A 17,999-nucleotide genomic window follows, 5' to 3' on the forward strand; every position below is an offset into this window, starting at 1 on the left:
TGCTACAGCTATCTCAAATTGCTGAGTTAACTTCCCAGCCTAACATGGAAATAGTGACTTCAGGAATCCAAGATTTGCAAATCAGCATCACAGTCATTATGAATGAAAAATTGCTATCAGGAACAGTCTTAAAGAAATCATCATTACTCATCAATGGACTATTAATGTCAGTAACTGCTGTTGTTATTGTGTTTTAGTGACAGAAAAAAAGACACAAGACAACCGGAATGCCTACAGATATCTGCAATGCGAAGAGTTGTCATCACTGTTTACGACCTTAATAAGGACCTGAAGGAAAATAGCACTTCAACTAAAAGGGCACTTTCCTAGTGGAAATTACATCGTCTGTTGACCTGCATAAGAATGATTACTAAATCTGAAGAAGTGAATCTGTTCTTTTTTAGTATAATTTTGTCACTTACACTGTTGCTTTTGAGCTGCAACATTGTTCACCAGTGAGATGAACAGTCAATCACAAGCTCAGAGTCCATGAAATGAATCAAGCAAAAGTTTGGACTTTCGACCGCTAACATGTCTCGTTAAAGATTGCCAAAAGCAATTTTGCTTGGAAGAAAAAGTACATCTGCTAAAAGGCATGCCAAAGTCGGACCACTAACAAGTCTCTCTAATAATAAGTTGCCATCACTTCCAGCACACAAGTATATTCACGTACTACTCACAGGGTTTGTCAAACATGGCACAACTATTATCATGTACCAATCTCTTGCTTGCAAGAAACAGCTAGATGTGTTGGAAGAAAGCAAGCCACACATCTCCATGAACTAATTCCAAGATATCCAACCTCAGATAAACAGGACGCACATTGGGTCTTGCAAAGGGGAGAACTGTTATTTCTTTCTGCATTGTACATGATTCTACATGCAAAACTTAGCTCCATCCAGGGGCGAGAAAGCTACTCTCTTTTGAAGTGCTTTCGAGCCCAAAAAAGGTCTCCAAGAGAAGGGAAAATGAAACGCGGGTAGGTGTCTTTATGTCTTCTTCTTCTTAACAAGAAACAACATGAGCACCGATCACAGTCAATGGGGGGGCGGTAGCGTGAGAGCTCCTTACAGTTTACGCCTTTGGACGAGCCTTCGAGGAGAGGTTCTTCCACTCCACCAAGCGAAGTAAGAACTCCATCACCTACAGAACATGGCCAAATCGAGTCACGTCCAGTGCAACATCTCCATCGCAGTAGCCATCAGGCGGAGTGGAACCTGATGGCCCCCAAAGCAAACGAAAGCAAAGCCTGAAATTGCACTGACCTCAGAAGGCTCTCCAAGGGAATAAGAGGCGTTTGTCTCTTTAGGATTCTTCGAAACAAGTATTCCAAACCCTTGTCCTCTGTCCCGTAAAACCTGACAAAGACATGTCAGGGTTCTCGCGCTTGTCAATAGGAGCTGCTAATGAACTCGGACAAAGACGGTGAAAGCCACTGTTACCAGACACGTGATTGAATTCAACGTACCTTGAACGCATCTTCGTCGGTGCAATCATCTCCGATATAAAGGGGCACTGCCCTCTTGCAGTCAGCAAAGCCTGCATAGTTAATGCGTGCTTTCTGGTTACAGAAGAACGGGACGTGATGTGATACATGTTTAGGCAATGATGATCGTGAAACTTACCGAGTGACTCTAACAGGAACTCCAAGGCCTTCCCCTTATCCCATTTGATAGTAGGGCGGATCTCCCACACCTATCGATCGCATAAACATGCAAATCAGATCACGTCGAAACATGTTATATCATACGCAACATAAAGATACTGATCGAGACCACGGTCGTGGACGCACCATTCTCCCTCGGGTCATCCGCAATTTGGGGTATTCGTTTATCACTGACAACACCTGCTCTAGCAACCCACTCCAGCGCTGCACAATGTTTACACATATTGCTTTCACGTATGGCATCAAACAAGAAGTTGGTGCAGAAAGATGGAAGAATCACTGCTCACCTTTTCATCCACACATCTGTAATGGACGGAGACGCAGAACTTGTTGTTCTCCACCTTGGCGCCAGGGATGGACTTGGTCTCCTCCAGCAGCGCTCTATGAACCTGGAGGGAACAAACAAGAACAAATGCTGGTGACCAGTGCTCTGGTTTCAGGTATGGATTGATGTACTAGTGCTTTTCAAGGCCTGGCCCTGCTACAGAGACACTTGGAAGAGGAACCAACCTCATTTATCATGGGGAGGAACTCGCTAGCTGGTTGGAAGAGAACAGGTCGTTTCTAAACCACAAGAACGTGAGAACACATGTGAGCCAACTTACGTGTATGCTTTTGTTGAGTTTGATATGTGAGGAGGAGTAGTGCCTACCTTCTTGGTGTATCTCTTGGGAACCTTGATGTCCATGCCATGGCTTCCAGCGTAGCATAGTTCGGTTAGTCTCACGAAATCGTACACCTGCAGAGCATGAGATGGAAATAGTAAGAGAACAGAGGAAGTATGAACATAGTCAGCATCTTTCGACTACCGCGAGGTGGGATCGGCATCAACCTTGCTTCGGCATCGCCCGCTCACGATCGCCGTGGGGAAGCACCTCGCCACTTCCTTCACTGCAGCTCTCATCTGATTGGAATAATACAAATGCCATCTTTAACAGTTGAGAATACAACTAGAAGCAGAGGACGCCTGAAACAAGAGTCAGGTGCTCACTGCGTCGGACATGAAAGCGGAGTCGGGATCATCGACAATAGGGGAGAGGGTCCCGTCGTAGTCCAAGAAGATCACGATCTGCTTTCCGTCGGTGGCACTCATGATCTGTTCGAACTCGATCAAAGCGGAGGGGTGCCGCATCTACGAAGGGATCAAACACCATCAGCACCCGAAACATCCGAACTTCCGAGTTAAAGAAACGAAGCAGCACTTACAATCGATGCCGAATGTTCATAGGCAGGGGCTGAGGCCAGAGCGGTGGACGCCTTGGCATGAGTAGGAGAGGAAGCTTTCATCGAGTCCAGCCAACCCTTCGTCAAGCCTCCGTTGAGCTCGACTGGGGAGACGGACTTCTTCCGGATGGCGGCAGCAGAGGCCCCGCCACTGCGCGGCGGCGGGTAGGGAAGCAGGGACGGAGAGTTCGCCACCGCCGCCACCGTGATAGACGGCATCGCCTCCGGAACCATCGCATTGTTCGTCATCTCTTCCGTGATAGAGGAACAGAGATCAAAGCACAAGCTCGAGGAGAAGAGAAAAGATCGGATCTTTCTGTTTCCTCCCCGCTATAGGCTTTGTGCAATCGACAAAGCGGTCGTGGTGATTGGGGAGGTGCGGCAGGGGAGGGTGGATATATAGGAAGAAGGACGCAAGGCGACGTAGGGGGCGGAGAGCATCCGCGGTTGGCGGTGTCCAACGGGGCCCCGGACGTGGGCCAACCGGCCAGAACCGGTCCGCCGTCTTCTACGTCGGCGGGGACGCACGATCTCGCCAGCTGGCGGCGCGTACACGTGCTGAAAACCGGGGTCGAGGTGCCCCCCGCACGTGTCGAAGACGCAGCAGGCAGCAAATCCACGGACGCCAAAAGCCGCTAATAACCGGGGCGTTTTCCAAGTTAAGGCGGTCTTCTTATTACCTTCTCCTCTTCCCTCCACCAGCAACATAGTTCATAAGGACGTTAAGATCATACAGTGCCTAATAACTTATTCGAACTTACTGGGAATTCTGATTTCTAAAGGAGCATTATTGGGGCTTGACGCCCATGGTAAACATAGGAAACAACCAGCCACAGGATGCCAAAACCAGCTGCCAGGTCTGTAATCAACCTGTGCATATTGTACTCTCCAGCAGTACGTATTAAAAAAAAGGAAGACCTTCAACACTAATCAATCTTTGCAATTACAGGACTAAACAACACGATGACATTCTACTATTCTTTCCGATTGGTCTTTTGGTCTCCTGAGGGTTTGGTGTTCCGGTTTGCAGCCGTGTGAGTCGCAAAAAGTCAAAGCTCCATTATATAATCCTTGCTCTTTTAGGTCAGCATGCAGAAAGCTTTAGAAAAAGCGAGTGGGTGGCTTGTTGTATAATCCCTTTGCATGGCTGTCTGGTTCGTAGTTTAACATAAAGGATCTGAGAGAGTTCAGCGTGCCCTTTAATTATGTTGTAGATTTCGACGTTAAAATTTCATGTTCACGAGTGAGCTTGTATGTGGAGTCTTATCAGTCAGAATGGAACAAAAGTAAGCGGCGTATGTGAACAAAGGTAATTAAGTTCTGATGCAAACAGTTGAAAGCACCGAGTCTCCTTTAGCAGCAATTGTAGCGACGGTTGCGACTCCAAATGATGGATGCAGAGCTCACACAGCTGCATTGATGTCGATGTGAAGAAGCACACATCTGATGCAAACACAGAAACCCTTGCTCGGGAGGACGGTTCGAGCCCCATCTGGTCTCCGCAAGTGCTGTTTCTTGTCTGCTTCGTGAGACATGATGGTGGAGTATATGCCATCCGGTCCTCGAGCACCACCATTGCAGGCTCTACTGACACGTTCTTCCGAGCTCCCCTCTCCCACCCTTTCCGGCGTACTGTCCTTTATTGCTACCCTTCCTTTCTTTATCGAGTGACCAACACAGCATTCCCGTCCTTTTGTGGTCTCCGAGTTATCACCTGCTTCGACCCCAAGTCTGTCATGCTCGTCTCTTTCCATCTTTCCTTCTTTCTTTCCTTTCATCCTTTCCAACTTTGTTGCCACTGCGACCTGGGGAGTCGTGTCATCTTTTAACGTAAAGGCGGTGGAGACGGGACAAGTCGGCTTTATGGTGGTGTGAAACATGAAGAACACCACTTCCAACCCTCTCTAGAAGCCCTCTTTAAGGGAAGAAAAGGCTGTGAACGCCACTCCCCTACCTTTAGTTGCTCTGTTGCCGACTAGGTCACTGTTGCCATACGAGTGAGAGAAGGTGGCGACGATGCTTGAACAAGCTGATGTTACCCATCTGCACGTAACAACAGCGACAACTGACATTGTCGATGAGCACATTGTGAGGACATGTCAACGAACCCAAGAATTAGAATGCAGAAACCAAATGCATTGATCTTTTCGTGCATGTATCTCATTCGAGTGCATACGTACCGGCACATTGCAACGAACAGGAAGACAAACATAATAAGCCACCATTGCTGCACTTCACCTATTCCGACAGCCATCGATTGTTTACGTTCAACAATCGTACTTCCAGTAGAAGAAGCAGTACGTGTTTTGTGTTGCTTGATGAAGAAGTAAGCTACAGTCCAGCAGGAGACATCAAGGCGTGCCCAAAACAATTGCATAAACCTGTCGTCTATGATCATGGTCATGCTAATATACTGCCACGAAGTATGATCTAGGGATTCACTTTAGGACTTTGGAGACCTAAAACATGGATTCTCCTCGGAGGAGGACATCAGAAACGTTGACGAAACAGCGCATAGGATCCCTAGAATATTAGTCACAAGTTCTGCAGTGTGTTCTTGCAACTTTTCACCTAACACCATTGTTTAGTGGTCAAGGGGCCAATTAGATACGTTTGGATGGTCAGAAACAGATGGCCCTAGATGAGGAGGAAGGGTGGCCAACGCGTGGATCGCGGCTTGATCAACGTGTTGGGAGCTTTAAAATTCGCAATCGGAGCCTTCTTCCGCTGGTCCCGCGGTGCAGCTACGGCCTGCGTGGCGGTCCGACCTTTCGCCGTCTCATTGGCCGCACCAATCTTGCGGCGAAAGCTTATCCTGTTCCGCCGCTTGACCCGCCGCCGTGGACACATCATAATTAGGCTGGAAAGACGCGGGCCCTCCTTGGTTGCGTGGCACCCAATTATTTCGGCACGTCTGGGCCCGTTTGCCCAGTAAACTAAGAAGTAACAGAATCAAATCCCTCCCCCACTTTTCTTGGCATTTACTTTTTGTGGTGCTTTGATATCTCTATTGTACTTCTCCAATGAGCAATAGATGCAAACAATGATACAAGAGCATCAGTTGCTCTTAGACTTATGCCCTGAGGCACTTCTTCCTCTTCTTCTTCTCAGCGCCAATGATTTCCTCTTCACTGTAACGTCTAAAAACTGCAAGTCGAGATGTGTTGAATAGGAAGTCTGAGAACAGTTCTAACTTTAGTTCTGGAGGTGGCTGTCATTGTATGTGATATGGCAAGAAGTTGACAGTACACCAACTAAAGAGCTAAATGGTTGACAAAGATTTCGTCTCTATTAGTACTAATTCACTGCTGTCTTAGGTACAAAAAATTAGATATTTCTTTGATGCGTGTTCCCATACCGACAACTCTCCTGCGGCAGTAAGTCCTCTTGAATTGGAGTGGCGTCAATTTATTGCACTGTTGCTTATCCCACTGAAAGCTCTATGTGGACAGACCTACTGCTTCAATGTAGTATGAGTCAGAGACATGTGGCCTAGCACAAGTACAACTAAAAAAAAGCCTCCATGCTATTTTCTATTGAGAGAGATTAAGAAGCTGATCAAAAGCACAAAAGTTACATGATCTTTGAAACCTTTCTTTGTAATTTGAGCAGAACATTGATTGGGGTGATAGATCGGAAAAGGCATCATTTGGTAATCAAAGATCATAACAATAAATAAATATGAGTGAATCAGATTACTCTCACTTGTTTTGGCATATATAAATATGAGAGAGAATTATTCCATGAACACAAAGACGATTCCACCAGATGGAGAAAATAATGGTGGAAAAGAGCATATCTGTGATAAGATTACATGGTTTTTTAGATGGCGAACACATTCGAAGTTAGAAATAGTAGGAGAATGCTGCAGATCAATGGAGTTGCTTTGGTTGCACTTCAACATTATGCAATGGGTTGAGACATGGGAAGGCTTCTTCCTTCCTTGTCTTTGTTGGAAGTCTTTTTTGCAGCATCCATGCAACAAGTTGCCCTACCAAATGTGTGGTCAATCTTCATGCAAACTGGACTCACCTAAACCAACAACACCTTCCAAATTCCTGACCCCACCACAGGATAAAGCCATGCACAACACCCCTGGCTCCACATAAGCTATGGCTTTATCTTGTTGTAGCTCATATTCCCTGAATCAAATCAGATTTACCCCTCCTTTTATCTTCTTTTTGTTGTGAGGCATCAATCGAGGTGTTTTCTGTCTACCTTGGTTCTCCATTTGGATTATAATTTGTTATCTTTGTGGCCCCTTTTTTATCATCAGATGATGGAGATTGCAAGCCCGAGAACTTTCTTTTATTTCATCTCAACTACAATAGCAGTTGGTGATGGCGACCACTGTTTGGTAGGCAAGGTGGAGTTCCACCAAAAGGTCGGTTGTCAAAGCACCACATGACCCAACACAACCCCGTCCTTCTATTAACCCTAAAAGACAAATCCAACAAAGAAGATCCAATGGGGTGGCAATGGAGTGGGGAATGATTTGATACCTAAAGGGTCTCCATATGTGTCTCACTGGCCAATGCCCGAGAAGCCACATATGCCTTCCTAGGAGGCATGCCGCAGACCTAAGGTGAAAGCTACTGGTGCATTTATGTATGCAGGCGACAAAGAGATAGACTTGCTCGGCAAGTGACAAAAGATATATCTCAAGGTTGAGGTGCACGTTCATTCTCATGCACATGTATATCCTTTAATCTTAGGGAAGCAGTATTAATCAGTAGCCTCTCATCAAGCCTCACTTCACATAGAAACCTACATACAGGAGAGCAAGCTATAGAGTGTACATAAATCATCATAGATAGATTCATCAAGTTTATCTATCTTCTTCCCTTATGTGAAAGCAGAGGTTCTTAATTTCCGCATTCATTCAACTTGAAACGGTATTCTTAAGAACAAGAATCAATGTATATTCATATTCATATCATACAATCATTAACACGTGTTGATATTCTGCATTCTATGAACAAGAAGCTAAAGATCGCATGCCTCTTCTTCCTTGACTTCCTTGGACAAGTTAAAGATCACACAGTTGCACACACATCTCTTTGTTAGGGCACTAGGAACGTCCTTTCGATCGGCACTCTCCGAAAAAGGATTGAGATGTACGTGTCATTGTTACTGCCACCTGACACCTACCATCCACATCCTCGATCTAGATGAGATATATTGTCCTCTTTCCACTACTAGACTTGGCTCAGCATTGGTATTATTTGGCGTAGCCTTAACTGGGGAGACACCGAAGCACCCAGTGCATGCCTTCCATCTAACTTTAGCCGGCATGCAACTTACCATCATGTTCATTCACTAATCAGCATGCAATTTGAAAAGACCAAAGACTGATTTGAAAGGAGCATTTCATTGATAGGGCATGAACGGTGTTGTTAGAGAAGGAACAAAAGATAAGAAGATAGGAAGAGCTAGCAATGGTTTTGAAAGATCATTGATAGTACAAAGCTAGGGTTCTTGGATTTGCTTGGATCCACAGTGGTGTATGGCTTTGATATTGAGTAATTGCATCAAAAACTTCTATATGTTTGCATTAAGCCACAAATTAAAGCCTCAAGAATCATCATTTGAGATCGAAATCCTTTCTTGCATCTTCTTTCTTTACATGCACTTCATCAGGTTACGCAGAAATCTGGAAATATATATGGTAATGATTCCTAAACCTCTTGTTGATTGGAAACACCATCTTGCTAACATGTTGCAGTCATCTCTTGATGCTGGGATGCGTCAGCAGTGATGGTCGGTGGGATAGGAATAGTACAAGAGTGAAGCAGGCCGAAAGCAGGAGCAACACAAATAAGACATCGCAGATTCTGATTCCTAAGGGAAGCTACCTCTGCTATTTCCTGGTGGAGGTCCACAAATCACAACCCATCCCAGAATAATTCCCCCATCATCTTCCTCCTCAGCCCACCACTAAGTCTGAACCCCTCGTTCCAGAGTCCCACTAATGCAGATTCTAGTAATGAATTCAGATCTGCAACCTCAGTCTTGCATTCCAAGATTCTCACACTTTATGTCTTGTCTTCCTCACCTCCTCCTCGTCGTCGGTTTGGATGCTTGCTCATGGCATCAATGAGTGAGTACCAGGGTTGGCCGCACTTTATTCCACGTTCCATGCCTTCTTTTCTTTCTTTGGGTTCTGATAAGGTAGTGTCTGCAGGACCCTGAAGCTTTCTTCCACCAAAAGCCGTGGGAAGGGTGATGAATCTGGCCTTAGAGATTCTTCAACCAAAGGTAGGAGGTGCTTCTAACGGGAGTTGTTGAACATGGCTTTCACATGCATGACTGTGAAACGGAGGTGTTTCTTGAGGGGCCATGGCACGACTACGTGACGAAGACGACGCATGGACTTGGTCAATGTTGTTGTCCGACTCGTATGATTCTTTTATGTTGACCATTGACTTGGCCTTGAGTGTTCACATGCACGTACTTGGGTTAGGTTTGCATGCGACAAAGGTTGCAACGTCACATTTATTGACTACGACTCTCTTTGTCTTTGTCTGCCATAAGCAGAATTGTCAGCTAAAAATTAGTAACCTTGAAAGCAAAATTTCATGGCTGAAGAACACATTTCAGCAACAAATCATTTTCATGTACATATAGTTAGCTGATTATTGCTGTAATATAACAATAATTAGTCGTCATATATCAGCAAGTTGACTATATGATCTTTTAATTTTATTGAACTTTTTACAAGTTAGTATCAATCATATCCAAATTTAGACTACTATAAAGAAAGAGCTCAATGCATGCTTTAAGAAGAAAAGATGTGGATACATAATTTTGATCTAAATATTCTTTTGTACTCGAATCAATCTCAAACCCAATTAAAATATACATGAAAGAAACAAAAAATCCGGCCATCCTCTTTTTGCTTAAAATTGACGTATGAAATTATTTTTCTCTTACGCATGGTTTTTTCGTTTAAACCTATATTATATGAACCGTTCATACATTTCGTGATCTACAATGCTAATTAATATATGTTCTATCTCCATATTGCTTTCGCGTACGCCATAATGACGAGTTCGGATCATCGGACAAGGCTTAATGATTTGGGCTGTTATTGGGTCTTATGGCCCAACTTTTATATAAGGGTTGGTTTCTTGGGCTTTTGTTAACGAGTTGGGTTGCCTCAAGATTTGTAAACTTCTATCGATTGTTGATGATCTTAACAACGAGACGGAAACCGAGGGAGAAGGATATCAACCTGACGGAGGGGCTTTTCGGGAAGCCGCGCAACCTGGACGCCTGCTCCAAGATCAACTAACGAGGATTTCTCCTCGTCGTGTTCCTCTTCTTCGTCTCCGAACTGTGTATGTTGGATTCCGTTTGCCCTTCCGTGCCTTCTTTTGTTAGATTGCGCTGGTTGTCGATGAATTCTGTATGGGTTTCTTAATTTGATCGATGTGGATGTTTTATCTTGATCTTTGCTCTTGGTTTCACCTGTTCTTGGCATCAGAAAATTTCTTTTCGTTTCCCTGATAGGATTCAGAGGACAAAGGTTGGATCTTTAGCTCTTGTTACTCCTGTCAGATGATAAATTGTAGGGCAGCTGGTTCCCCTTTTTACTATTAGTTTGTTTTTGCTTCCGATTAGGGTTGCATTAGGAGAAGGATTCGTATGGTAAGATTGCATGTGTCATTGACAATATCGATCTCTATGATCATGATGTCTTTAAACCTCATGCACAATGGCATTAGATAAACCTATGGTGCTGCAAAATGTTCGTTCTTTCAGTACACTGCCCAATTTATAAGTCTGCATTTGTTCTGTATTGCAAATAAATACCATTTCTTTTACTTCTTGAGATGAGAGAATTGCGTATTGTTCATTGAGACTCACAACACATGCATAGTATCATCATTATTTTGCACCTAAGCTCCTTAAATTTAGAATCACTTGACGATTATTTTGCTTGCATGACCATTGTCACCTCGTTTGCTTGAGAATTACTTGAGACATCAGTTATTGAATGAAGTGAGTAGTTGGAGACCACCACAACCGTCCACCCTTGTGAGTTCGAAGGATTTGAAGTGAGGTTAACAAGTTGTCTATTTCTACTTTTCTGTTCACTGTTTCCCTAAATTTATTACCACATAACTTCCATTATTGCCAAAATTTCTAAACCCCAAACTGCTTAAAGTCTAACATTGTTAGAATTATCCAACTTTGGAGACGCATTGATCATTTTCATGCCCAATTCAAGCTAGTCAAGAAGGGTGAACTAATGTCTTTTTCCTTCCCCAGAATCAATATGCATTTGAATATGCAATACTCATTGTTTTATTGTTTGAGTTGAGTTTTCTTACAAATTGAATATGTTCTTGTTTTTTGAATCCTCATCTGTTTTGGCTTTTGTTTTCTTATTAGTAACTCTCTTCCCTAAGCCTATCACCCTTTAGGTTGTCCTATATTATTTTGCCTTGGTTTTGAAGCCTATTAGGTTACTTTTGAGTTAGTGGGATTGCGACCTATCAATATTGTCCTTCTTACATTGATCAAGAAATGTAATCTTCCAAATATGCACATATATCAATCACATATTCATGCATAAAAAATTTGTTGTGAAAAATTCAAAGAAATTACAATATGCATCAACGAATAAAAAAATAGTCTGCTGGCAATGAGTTATATTATGTAAGAGCTTGATGCCAAAAGAATTATAAATTGAGCAACATGCAGGAGTTTGAACAAGTTATCATTTGAAAATGATGATAAGTTTTTGTATGAAACATAAAGAGATCTAAATCATTTCAAATTAAGCATAAGGTCACAAAGTTATGATTAAATTATGATACTATTAGAATTAAGTCTTTCTATATTACAATCTAGGTCCCAATCAAGATTAAAAAAATTGGTCGGACCATGGTATTCATCGGTCTAACCAGGAACAAGGTAATGCCATTCAGTTTGGTTCACAATTGGCCTTTTAAAACTTCTAATTTTTTTTGCTGTAACATCCTGTCAACAATCAACCCTACTGTTGATTTCCAAAACAGCTATCAACAGGGCTGTTGATTGTCAACAGCAGTCCTCCTCCTCTCCTCCTTCCTTCTACTCTCTTTCTCTTTGGTTTGTGCCAATTGGTATACCGATGTGCCAGGGTCGGTGTGTCATACCAGATCTATACTGGTCCGAACAAGAACTGGTATGAGTCTCGGATTATTAAATGGTCCTTATGATATCATAATATAGTCTATGGGTATTGCAAATCAATCTCTAGGACTCACGAATCAATATTTTAAATGAGGTACCTAGTGCATGAAATTCTCGCCAATATGAAGTATAGGGAGGATCAAAGTACATAATCTTACATCTACGAATAGATAGATGTACTGTATGACTTAGACCTTGTCGCTTAGGTCATAAAAAGAGCAAGATTCACCCTCACAATCGAACTCAATAAAAAAATGGTCAGATTTTGCTTGGATTCATTCACAATAGATTCATTTCTTGTCATCCAATCTGATCAACTCAATTGGGCAAGATTGATACCACATCTTCATAACACTCTACTCCTAATTTCATCCATTCCCTACATGTCTGACAAAGATAGGATATCTGCATTTCTTTCCTTCATTTACTACCATCGATATGAATGCAGCGGAAGGTATGCAATCTTAAAATTTAAAACATGTTAATGTACTAAATAAAATGATCGGGTTTCCCCTATACATAATGATTTTGACACCTGTACAAAATTATAATATTTAATCAAAAAAATCCAAACAAAACATGTCCAACTTATTCCATCTAACATAATATAACATGTTCAAAATTCTTTTATACACGAAATGCCCATAGGTTATCGTCCATATCTGCGCTGGCATGGGCTTACACGTGCTCACTTCCCTACCCAATCACTTGAGTGAGGTGTTAGTATCCTTACCTGCAAAATAGGGTCCATAATGAGTCATCACTCAGTAAGTATAAGCCTTGTTTCAAGTGAGCATGTATCATGTCATATATATAACATTTCAAAATTCATGGGCATTAGACATTAATGGTAAACATCCTCATCTTATGACTTCTTTAGTAAGTACAATCCTACAACATAGTATATGCACCATAAGAACGTAAAATTCTACATCAAAATAATTCAAAATGTTGATATATAACATAGTATATGCACCCAAGTCAATGACCTCAATCATTGACTTGGGTTGAGTTCTAATGAATTTTCCGGATTGGTTCATCTATTCAATATACAACTTAACCATCTAGGATAACAATTCTATCTGATCCAGCCACTCACTGGTAAATACAATCACTGGTCTTCCTTATTTTTCTTCCCTTCATTCTTTCCTGAGACCAATATATGAGCTTTCATTCTAAAATCAATCAGCAAATGCAATCACCGACAATAATTATACTGGTACGAATTTATTTTAAAAATTAATTAAATAAGAGAATAAAAGAAGACAAACAGATCAAGGAAAGAAAAAACAAATATGAGGACATGGCTCTGATTGCAGGGATCACCTCTACCTCAGTCACTCTCCGTTCAAAGATGACCTGCTTCTCTAGCCACGCTCCCTTCCATAGACCCCACAGGAAGAGATAACAATTGATTTTTCTTCTTTGAGGCGATTGCCTTCTTAATTTTAATTTCACATGTTTGCTATATTCTTGGGAAATGGTTGAACAAGCTGTTGACAAGCATGATACATGGCTTTACTCATCAATGTTTCATCAGTTTGAATGAGTTGCTTAAGCTGAAAAGTCTTAGTGCTTGTTTGACAGCACCAATGTTTTTACTTGTTTTTATTAGTTTATTGCAACTGTTCATCAGCTTAACGAAAGATCGGAATGGATGCAGGATATTGTAGTTTTGGCAAGGAAACCAAGCACTGAGCTAGTAAGTCAGATTGTGTTGATGCAGAACCACCGATAGTCACTAACTGCATCTGGATATGTTGAAGTCCCTGTTTCCCTGTTCAATCATGATGTGCTTCATTGCACTTTATGCAATTTCTATTGGTGATCATGTCAACTGTTGGACAATCTCACTAGTGATGTGAAAGGAAGAAAAATGAGAAAAAGAGAAATCCAAGGATCCACAAGCTCTCTTATCAACAATTCTTGTTGTTATATTTGAGATGAATATATTCTGTCAATGTGAAAAGCACCATATGCCAAACTCACAAACTTTCTTTCACCTTATCTGATCCACTGTTGAAGTATCTTCCCCTGTTCTGAAGCATTCACATATGTGATTGGAGACCATCAATGAAGCAGAGAAGAAAAGGGAAACAAAAAGTATCAATTTACTTTTGCTACTTGTTCAGTAGGGCTGGTGTTATGGATTCCTGCAGGTCCAACCAATCCCATGGAAGCAAGAGGATTCTTTAGATGTGCAAGGAAGGAAGGAGGACGACAGAGAGATGGGCTGGGATTGGTTGGGTGGTTCTGGTGGGGAGCACATCACCAGAAAAGAATGGGGTGAGTGGGGAGAAAAACTTGTGCTTCTTTTCATCCGGTCCAGCAAAGGGATTCTCCCTATGCCTCCTCCTCATCCTAGTCCATATTGCCCTGTGAAGCAGCTAATGTCACAACAACTCTCGGAGTACAGAGCAATACAGCCTTAGCAAACACCTGTGTAATTTGTACCTTGGCATGGAGAGCTCAGTTCACAAACCTTGCTTATCACATGAGCATGCAAAGAACACGATACTTGGGTGGCATCAGAAGGGATTCAGAGTTCCAATAACAAAATTGATGGGTGCATCAGATTTATAGAACTGATCTGGTCATAAGAGCTTTCCTCAAAATGGTGAAGCTCGTCTTATTTCAGGAAATATCAACTTTTGGCTTATTTCTTCTGGCAACCATTGTTGACATAATGCATGCACACATCATTATCTTGGCACGAGGAGAAAGGAGACTAGGAAAGAATCAAGAAACATTTTTTCTGTAAGTTGTGTGACAAAAGTACCTAACAATATTGTTAGATTGATGCATGTTTAGACTTGCTCTGTTAGTAGACTCTGCCATAATGTAATTGTCTTTTCTAGGTTTTTTTTATCTCTGCTTTGCTAATTTACATGACATATGCATGCAGCCAATACAAAGCCAGACTGATATAAGCTATACAAATCTTGCAGAAGAGTGACGACTACAGCCGACTACACTGTGCTCATCCACCATGGTCATGCCGAATAAAAATAACCAGCAGAACCAGGAGCTCATGTAGCTACGAGACACACTTCTGACCCAGTGACTCTTCTACTACCGACAGCAGCTGAGCAAATGTCTAAAACCCCATTTGCAACAGCCACTTTACACACACTGCCCACTAAACTGGAACTGATAGCACAAATAACAAGCATGCTAAGTTCTTGGGGAGAGGATGGAGTCCCAATCAATCTCCCATGAAGGGTACTTCTTCAGCACAAAGTTCTCTGATTCATCCCAAGGCACCTCAGTGAAGTCCAATTGCTGCATCTCGAGCACCGGCGATGACCCCGAAGAGTCTTCCCCGTCCGATGAGATCTCCACCATGGACGTGACACCCTCTGCCGCCACCTTGGTTGCAGCGTTGGAGTCGGGGTTAGTGGTGTCAGTGGGCAAGAGGGCGCCGCTGGCGCTGCCCTGCTTCGATGAACTGGCCAAGCTTTGGCAAATGGCTTGGAGTTTGGCGTCAACAGAAGCGTGGAGGGAGCCGCCGTCGGCAGCGCCGTGCCGGTTTTCTGGAAAGTTGAGCCTCGCCGACTCCCCGCGTAGCCGGTACGCCGCCTGGTCGTAAGCCAGCGCGGCCTCCTCGGCGGTGTCGAAGGTCCCTAGCCAAAGGCGCGTCCGGTTCTTGGGCAGCCTGATCTCGGCCACCCACTTTCCCCAGTGGCGCTGCCTCACTCCGCGGTAGAGCTTCGTGGTCTTCGGCGGAGGGGTCGAGCCGGCGTGCTTCATGGCCTGGGGCCTCGGTGCAAGAAAGCCGGCAGCTTGGTGTTGGTGGTGGCGGTTCGGCGGCAGTTGCCTGCCGACGATGCTCAGTTGCTGCTGGAGTTGGATTTCAGCTTGGATCTGCTGGATTTGCTCGGGGCTGAGATGGGTGAGCCCGACCGAGCCGACGAGGCCCTGGCGGTCCAAGCCGAGAAAGCCTTCAGGGACCATGCCGGCGCTCGACGGCGACTGGGAGCAGCCATACAAGGTGGGATCTTGATGGGACCAGAAAGCAAAGGTAGGATTTTGACGAGAGTAGGCATCAAAGGAGTGATTCTGATGAGTGGAGGATGGGGGGAAGAAAGAGGGTGAGACGGAGGAGGGAGGAGGAGGAGGAGGAAAATAAAAGTGGGAGGAATGGGTGACAGTGTAGTTGGAGGAGGAAGAAGCAGAGGAGGTGGAAGCACCTGCTATAGAAGGTTCAAGTGGTTTCATGAGATCACTAAAAGGGTCTGCGGAGAAGACTCGCTTGCCGTCGTGCATATCTACAGCTGCGGCCATGTCATCTAAGCGAAATCTATGCTTCCTAAAACCAAGGAAGAAAAAGAAAGGCAAAAAGGACGAAGAGCAGAAGAAAGATGGGACCTTTAGGAAGGGAGAAAGAGGAAAGAAAAGTTGAAACCTAACCTGGTTCTTCAACAAAACCAAAGAACAGGTGAGGAGAAAACAAAGAGAAAGAAGCTGTATGTATCGTACAAAAAAGAACCTAAAGGGTATGAAAAAAGAACCCTCTGGGTTGATCAAGATCAAAAGAGAGAAAAGCACACAAGCTCTGGATCTCTCGCTCCCTAAGAACCAGAAAAGGGCCTCAAAATGAGATATTTTTTCTCTTCGAGAGGACAGAGGATTACAGAGAGGGATTCAGAGGAGGAGAGATTAGAAATGCAAACCTTGTGGTCGTCGAAAGGGTCGCTCAACCTCACCGAAGGTGGAGGGAAAGGGGGGAGGGTGGGGGGAATGGGTTTGGCTTGGGGGTGGAGGCGACCTCACTCTTGAGGAGAAGAGAGGCTAATGGCTGGTTTATATAAGCCTCTTAGCAGAGCATTGGCTTTCTTAATTACCCTCTGACAGCCAATGAGAACTCGCCACCCTTATCACGAGCGAAGTGGCAACCGGGAAGCTTCTCTCGCCCGCATCAAGCCGCTCTAAGTTCGGCGTCGGCTTCGACTCGGCTTGGCTCGGAGAATGTGCCGTTCATCGATCAACAGCTTGGCGGCGGCATGCACTCCCGGCCGTGCGATGATGAGATGGGCGAGCCGAGCTGCCGCCAGTTGAAGCCAAATGCATCCGTCTTCTTCCTCCGTGCTCTACCTGATGAGAGAGAGAACGGCAGTTGAAACCTTCCTCAGGAAACAACGCCCAAAACCTGCTACTGCGCCGTTCTTCCTAAACCGGCACTCGACACACCAAAAAAACCAGGGGCTGTCGAGTATTTCTACAGCTTTTTGCTTCACCAACATCATCATCACACACACATCTCAAGAAACAAAAGATCATCGGCACACATGGGTGTCAATCGCATGAGAACGCAGAGATATACTCCAGTTCTTTTCTCTATGTACTTCTGATCAGTTTGCTACGTCACGGACTCGCTTCATCTTCGTAGATTAGAATCGAATGGCTCTGGTGGAGTTCAGAGCGAGGTCAGGGAATCCCATTGGTCAAAAGGGGAGCATCCGGCACCACCGGTGGCCCCGTGACGTGCTCCGTGGGGAGACGCCAACCTCGTGAGTCGAGCGGAGCGTCACATGCAAAATGCATGCATGCATGCATGCAGGGGCTTTCGCCCTTTTCTAACCCGTCACTTTGGCGTTTAAGAAAGGCAACATGCATTGGAATTTGGAGGCCATCGTGCTTTTGTCTCGTGCATCGAACTTCTCTCCTCCTTTTTGTCTTCCTCTCTGTGTTCTTCCTTTTTAACTTTTAACTGTTGCAATGTACAGCATGCATATTCTTCTTTTTAGCTCAGAGAGAGAGAGAGAGAGAGAGAGAGAGAGAGAGAGAGGTGTCTGACACGATGATGGGCATGAGTTTTCAGAAGATGTCTGCGGTTTGCACATCAAGCTGAGAGCCCACCTCGATCGTAGTTGCGGCCTTTTAGTCGACGAGAAGTAAAAGGGAAATTAGCTTTCTTTTCCTTACT

The 17,999-nt window shown here is 43.9% G+C and overlaps 2 protein-coding genes across 2 annotated transcripts; both read right to left on the reverse strand.

Moving 5' to 3' along the window:
* Window positions 1-689: 689 nt before the first annotated feature.
* Window positions 690-3,237, reverse strand: LOC135621947 (probable trehalose-phosphate phosphatase 6). Its single transcript, XM_065123579.1, has 11 exons — window positions 2,873-3,237; window positions 2,658-2,798; window positions 2,499-2,570; window positions 2,319-2,405; window positions 2,177-2,230; window positions 1,954-2,055; window positions 1,793-1,870; window positions 1,626-1,695; window positions 1,469-1,539; window positions 1,266-1,358; window positions 690-1,143 (listed from the first exon to the last, which is right to left on the reverse strand). The coding sequence occupies exons 1-11, from the start codon at window positions 3,137-3,139 to the stop codon at window positions 1,075-1,077; spliced, it is 1,104 nt and encodes a 367-aa protein (XP_064979651.1). The 5' UTR covers window positions 3,140-3,237; the 3' UTR covers window positions 690-1,074.
* Window positions 3,238-14,995: 11,758 nt separating this feature from the next.
* LOC103997769 (ethylene-responsive transcription factor RAP2-13-like) lies at window positions 14,996-17,529 on the reverse strand. The gene has a single exon (XM_009419099.3). It carries the CDS (start codon window positions 16,355-16,357, stop codon window positions 15,248-15,250), a length of 1,110 nt encoding a protein of 369 aa, XP_009417374.2. The 5' UTR covers window positions 16,358-17,529; the 3' UTR covers window positions 14,996-15,247.
* Between the last annotated feature and the right edge of the window lie 470 nt (window positions 17,530-17,999).

The sequence above is a fragment of the Musa acuminata genome, chromosome BXJ2-9, assembly GCF_036884655.1.
Source record: "Musa acuminata AAA Group cultivar baxijiao chromosome BXJ2-9, Cavendish_Baxijiao_AAA, whole genome shotgun sequence".
NCBI classification, from domain to species: Eukaryota; Viridiplantae; Streptophyta; class Magnoliopsida; order Zingiberales; family Musaceae; genus Musa; species Musa acuminata.

Bases quoted from the DNA above. Each gene is read 5' to 3' on its own strand.
- LOC103997769 (XM_009419099.3), bottom strand. From the start codon at position 16,357: ATGGCCGCAGCTGTAGATATGCACGACGGCAAGCGAGTCTTCTCCGCA.
- LOC135621947 (XM_065123579.1), bottom strand. From the start codon at position 3,139: ATGACGAACAATGCGATGGTTCCGGAGGCGATGCCGTCTATCACGGTG. The intron at 2,799-2,872 runs GTAAGTGCTGCT...ATCCCTTCGTAG, and splicing joins ATGAACATTCGGCATCGATT to ATGCGGCACCCCTCCGCTTT. The intron at 1,144-1,265 runs GTCAGTGCAATT...CATGTTCTGTAG, and splicing joins CCCTTGGAGAGCCTTCTGAG to GTGATGGAGTTCTTACTTCG.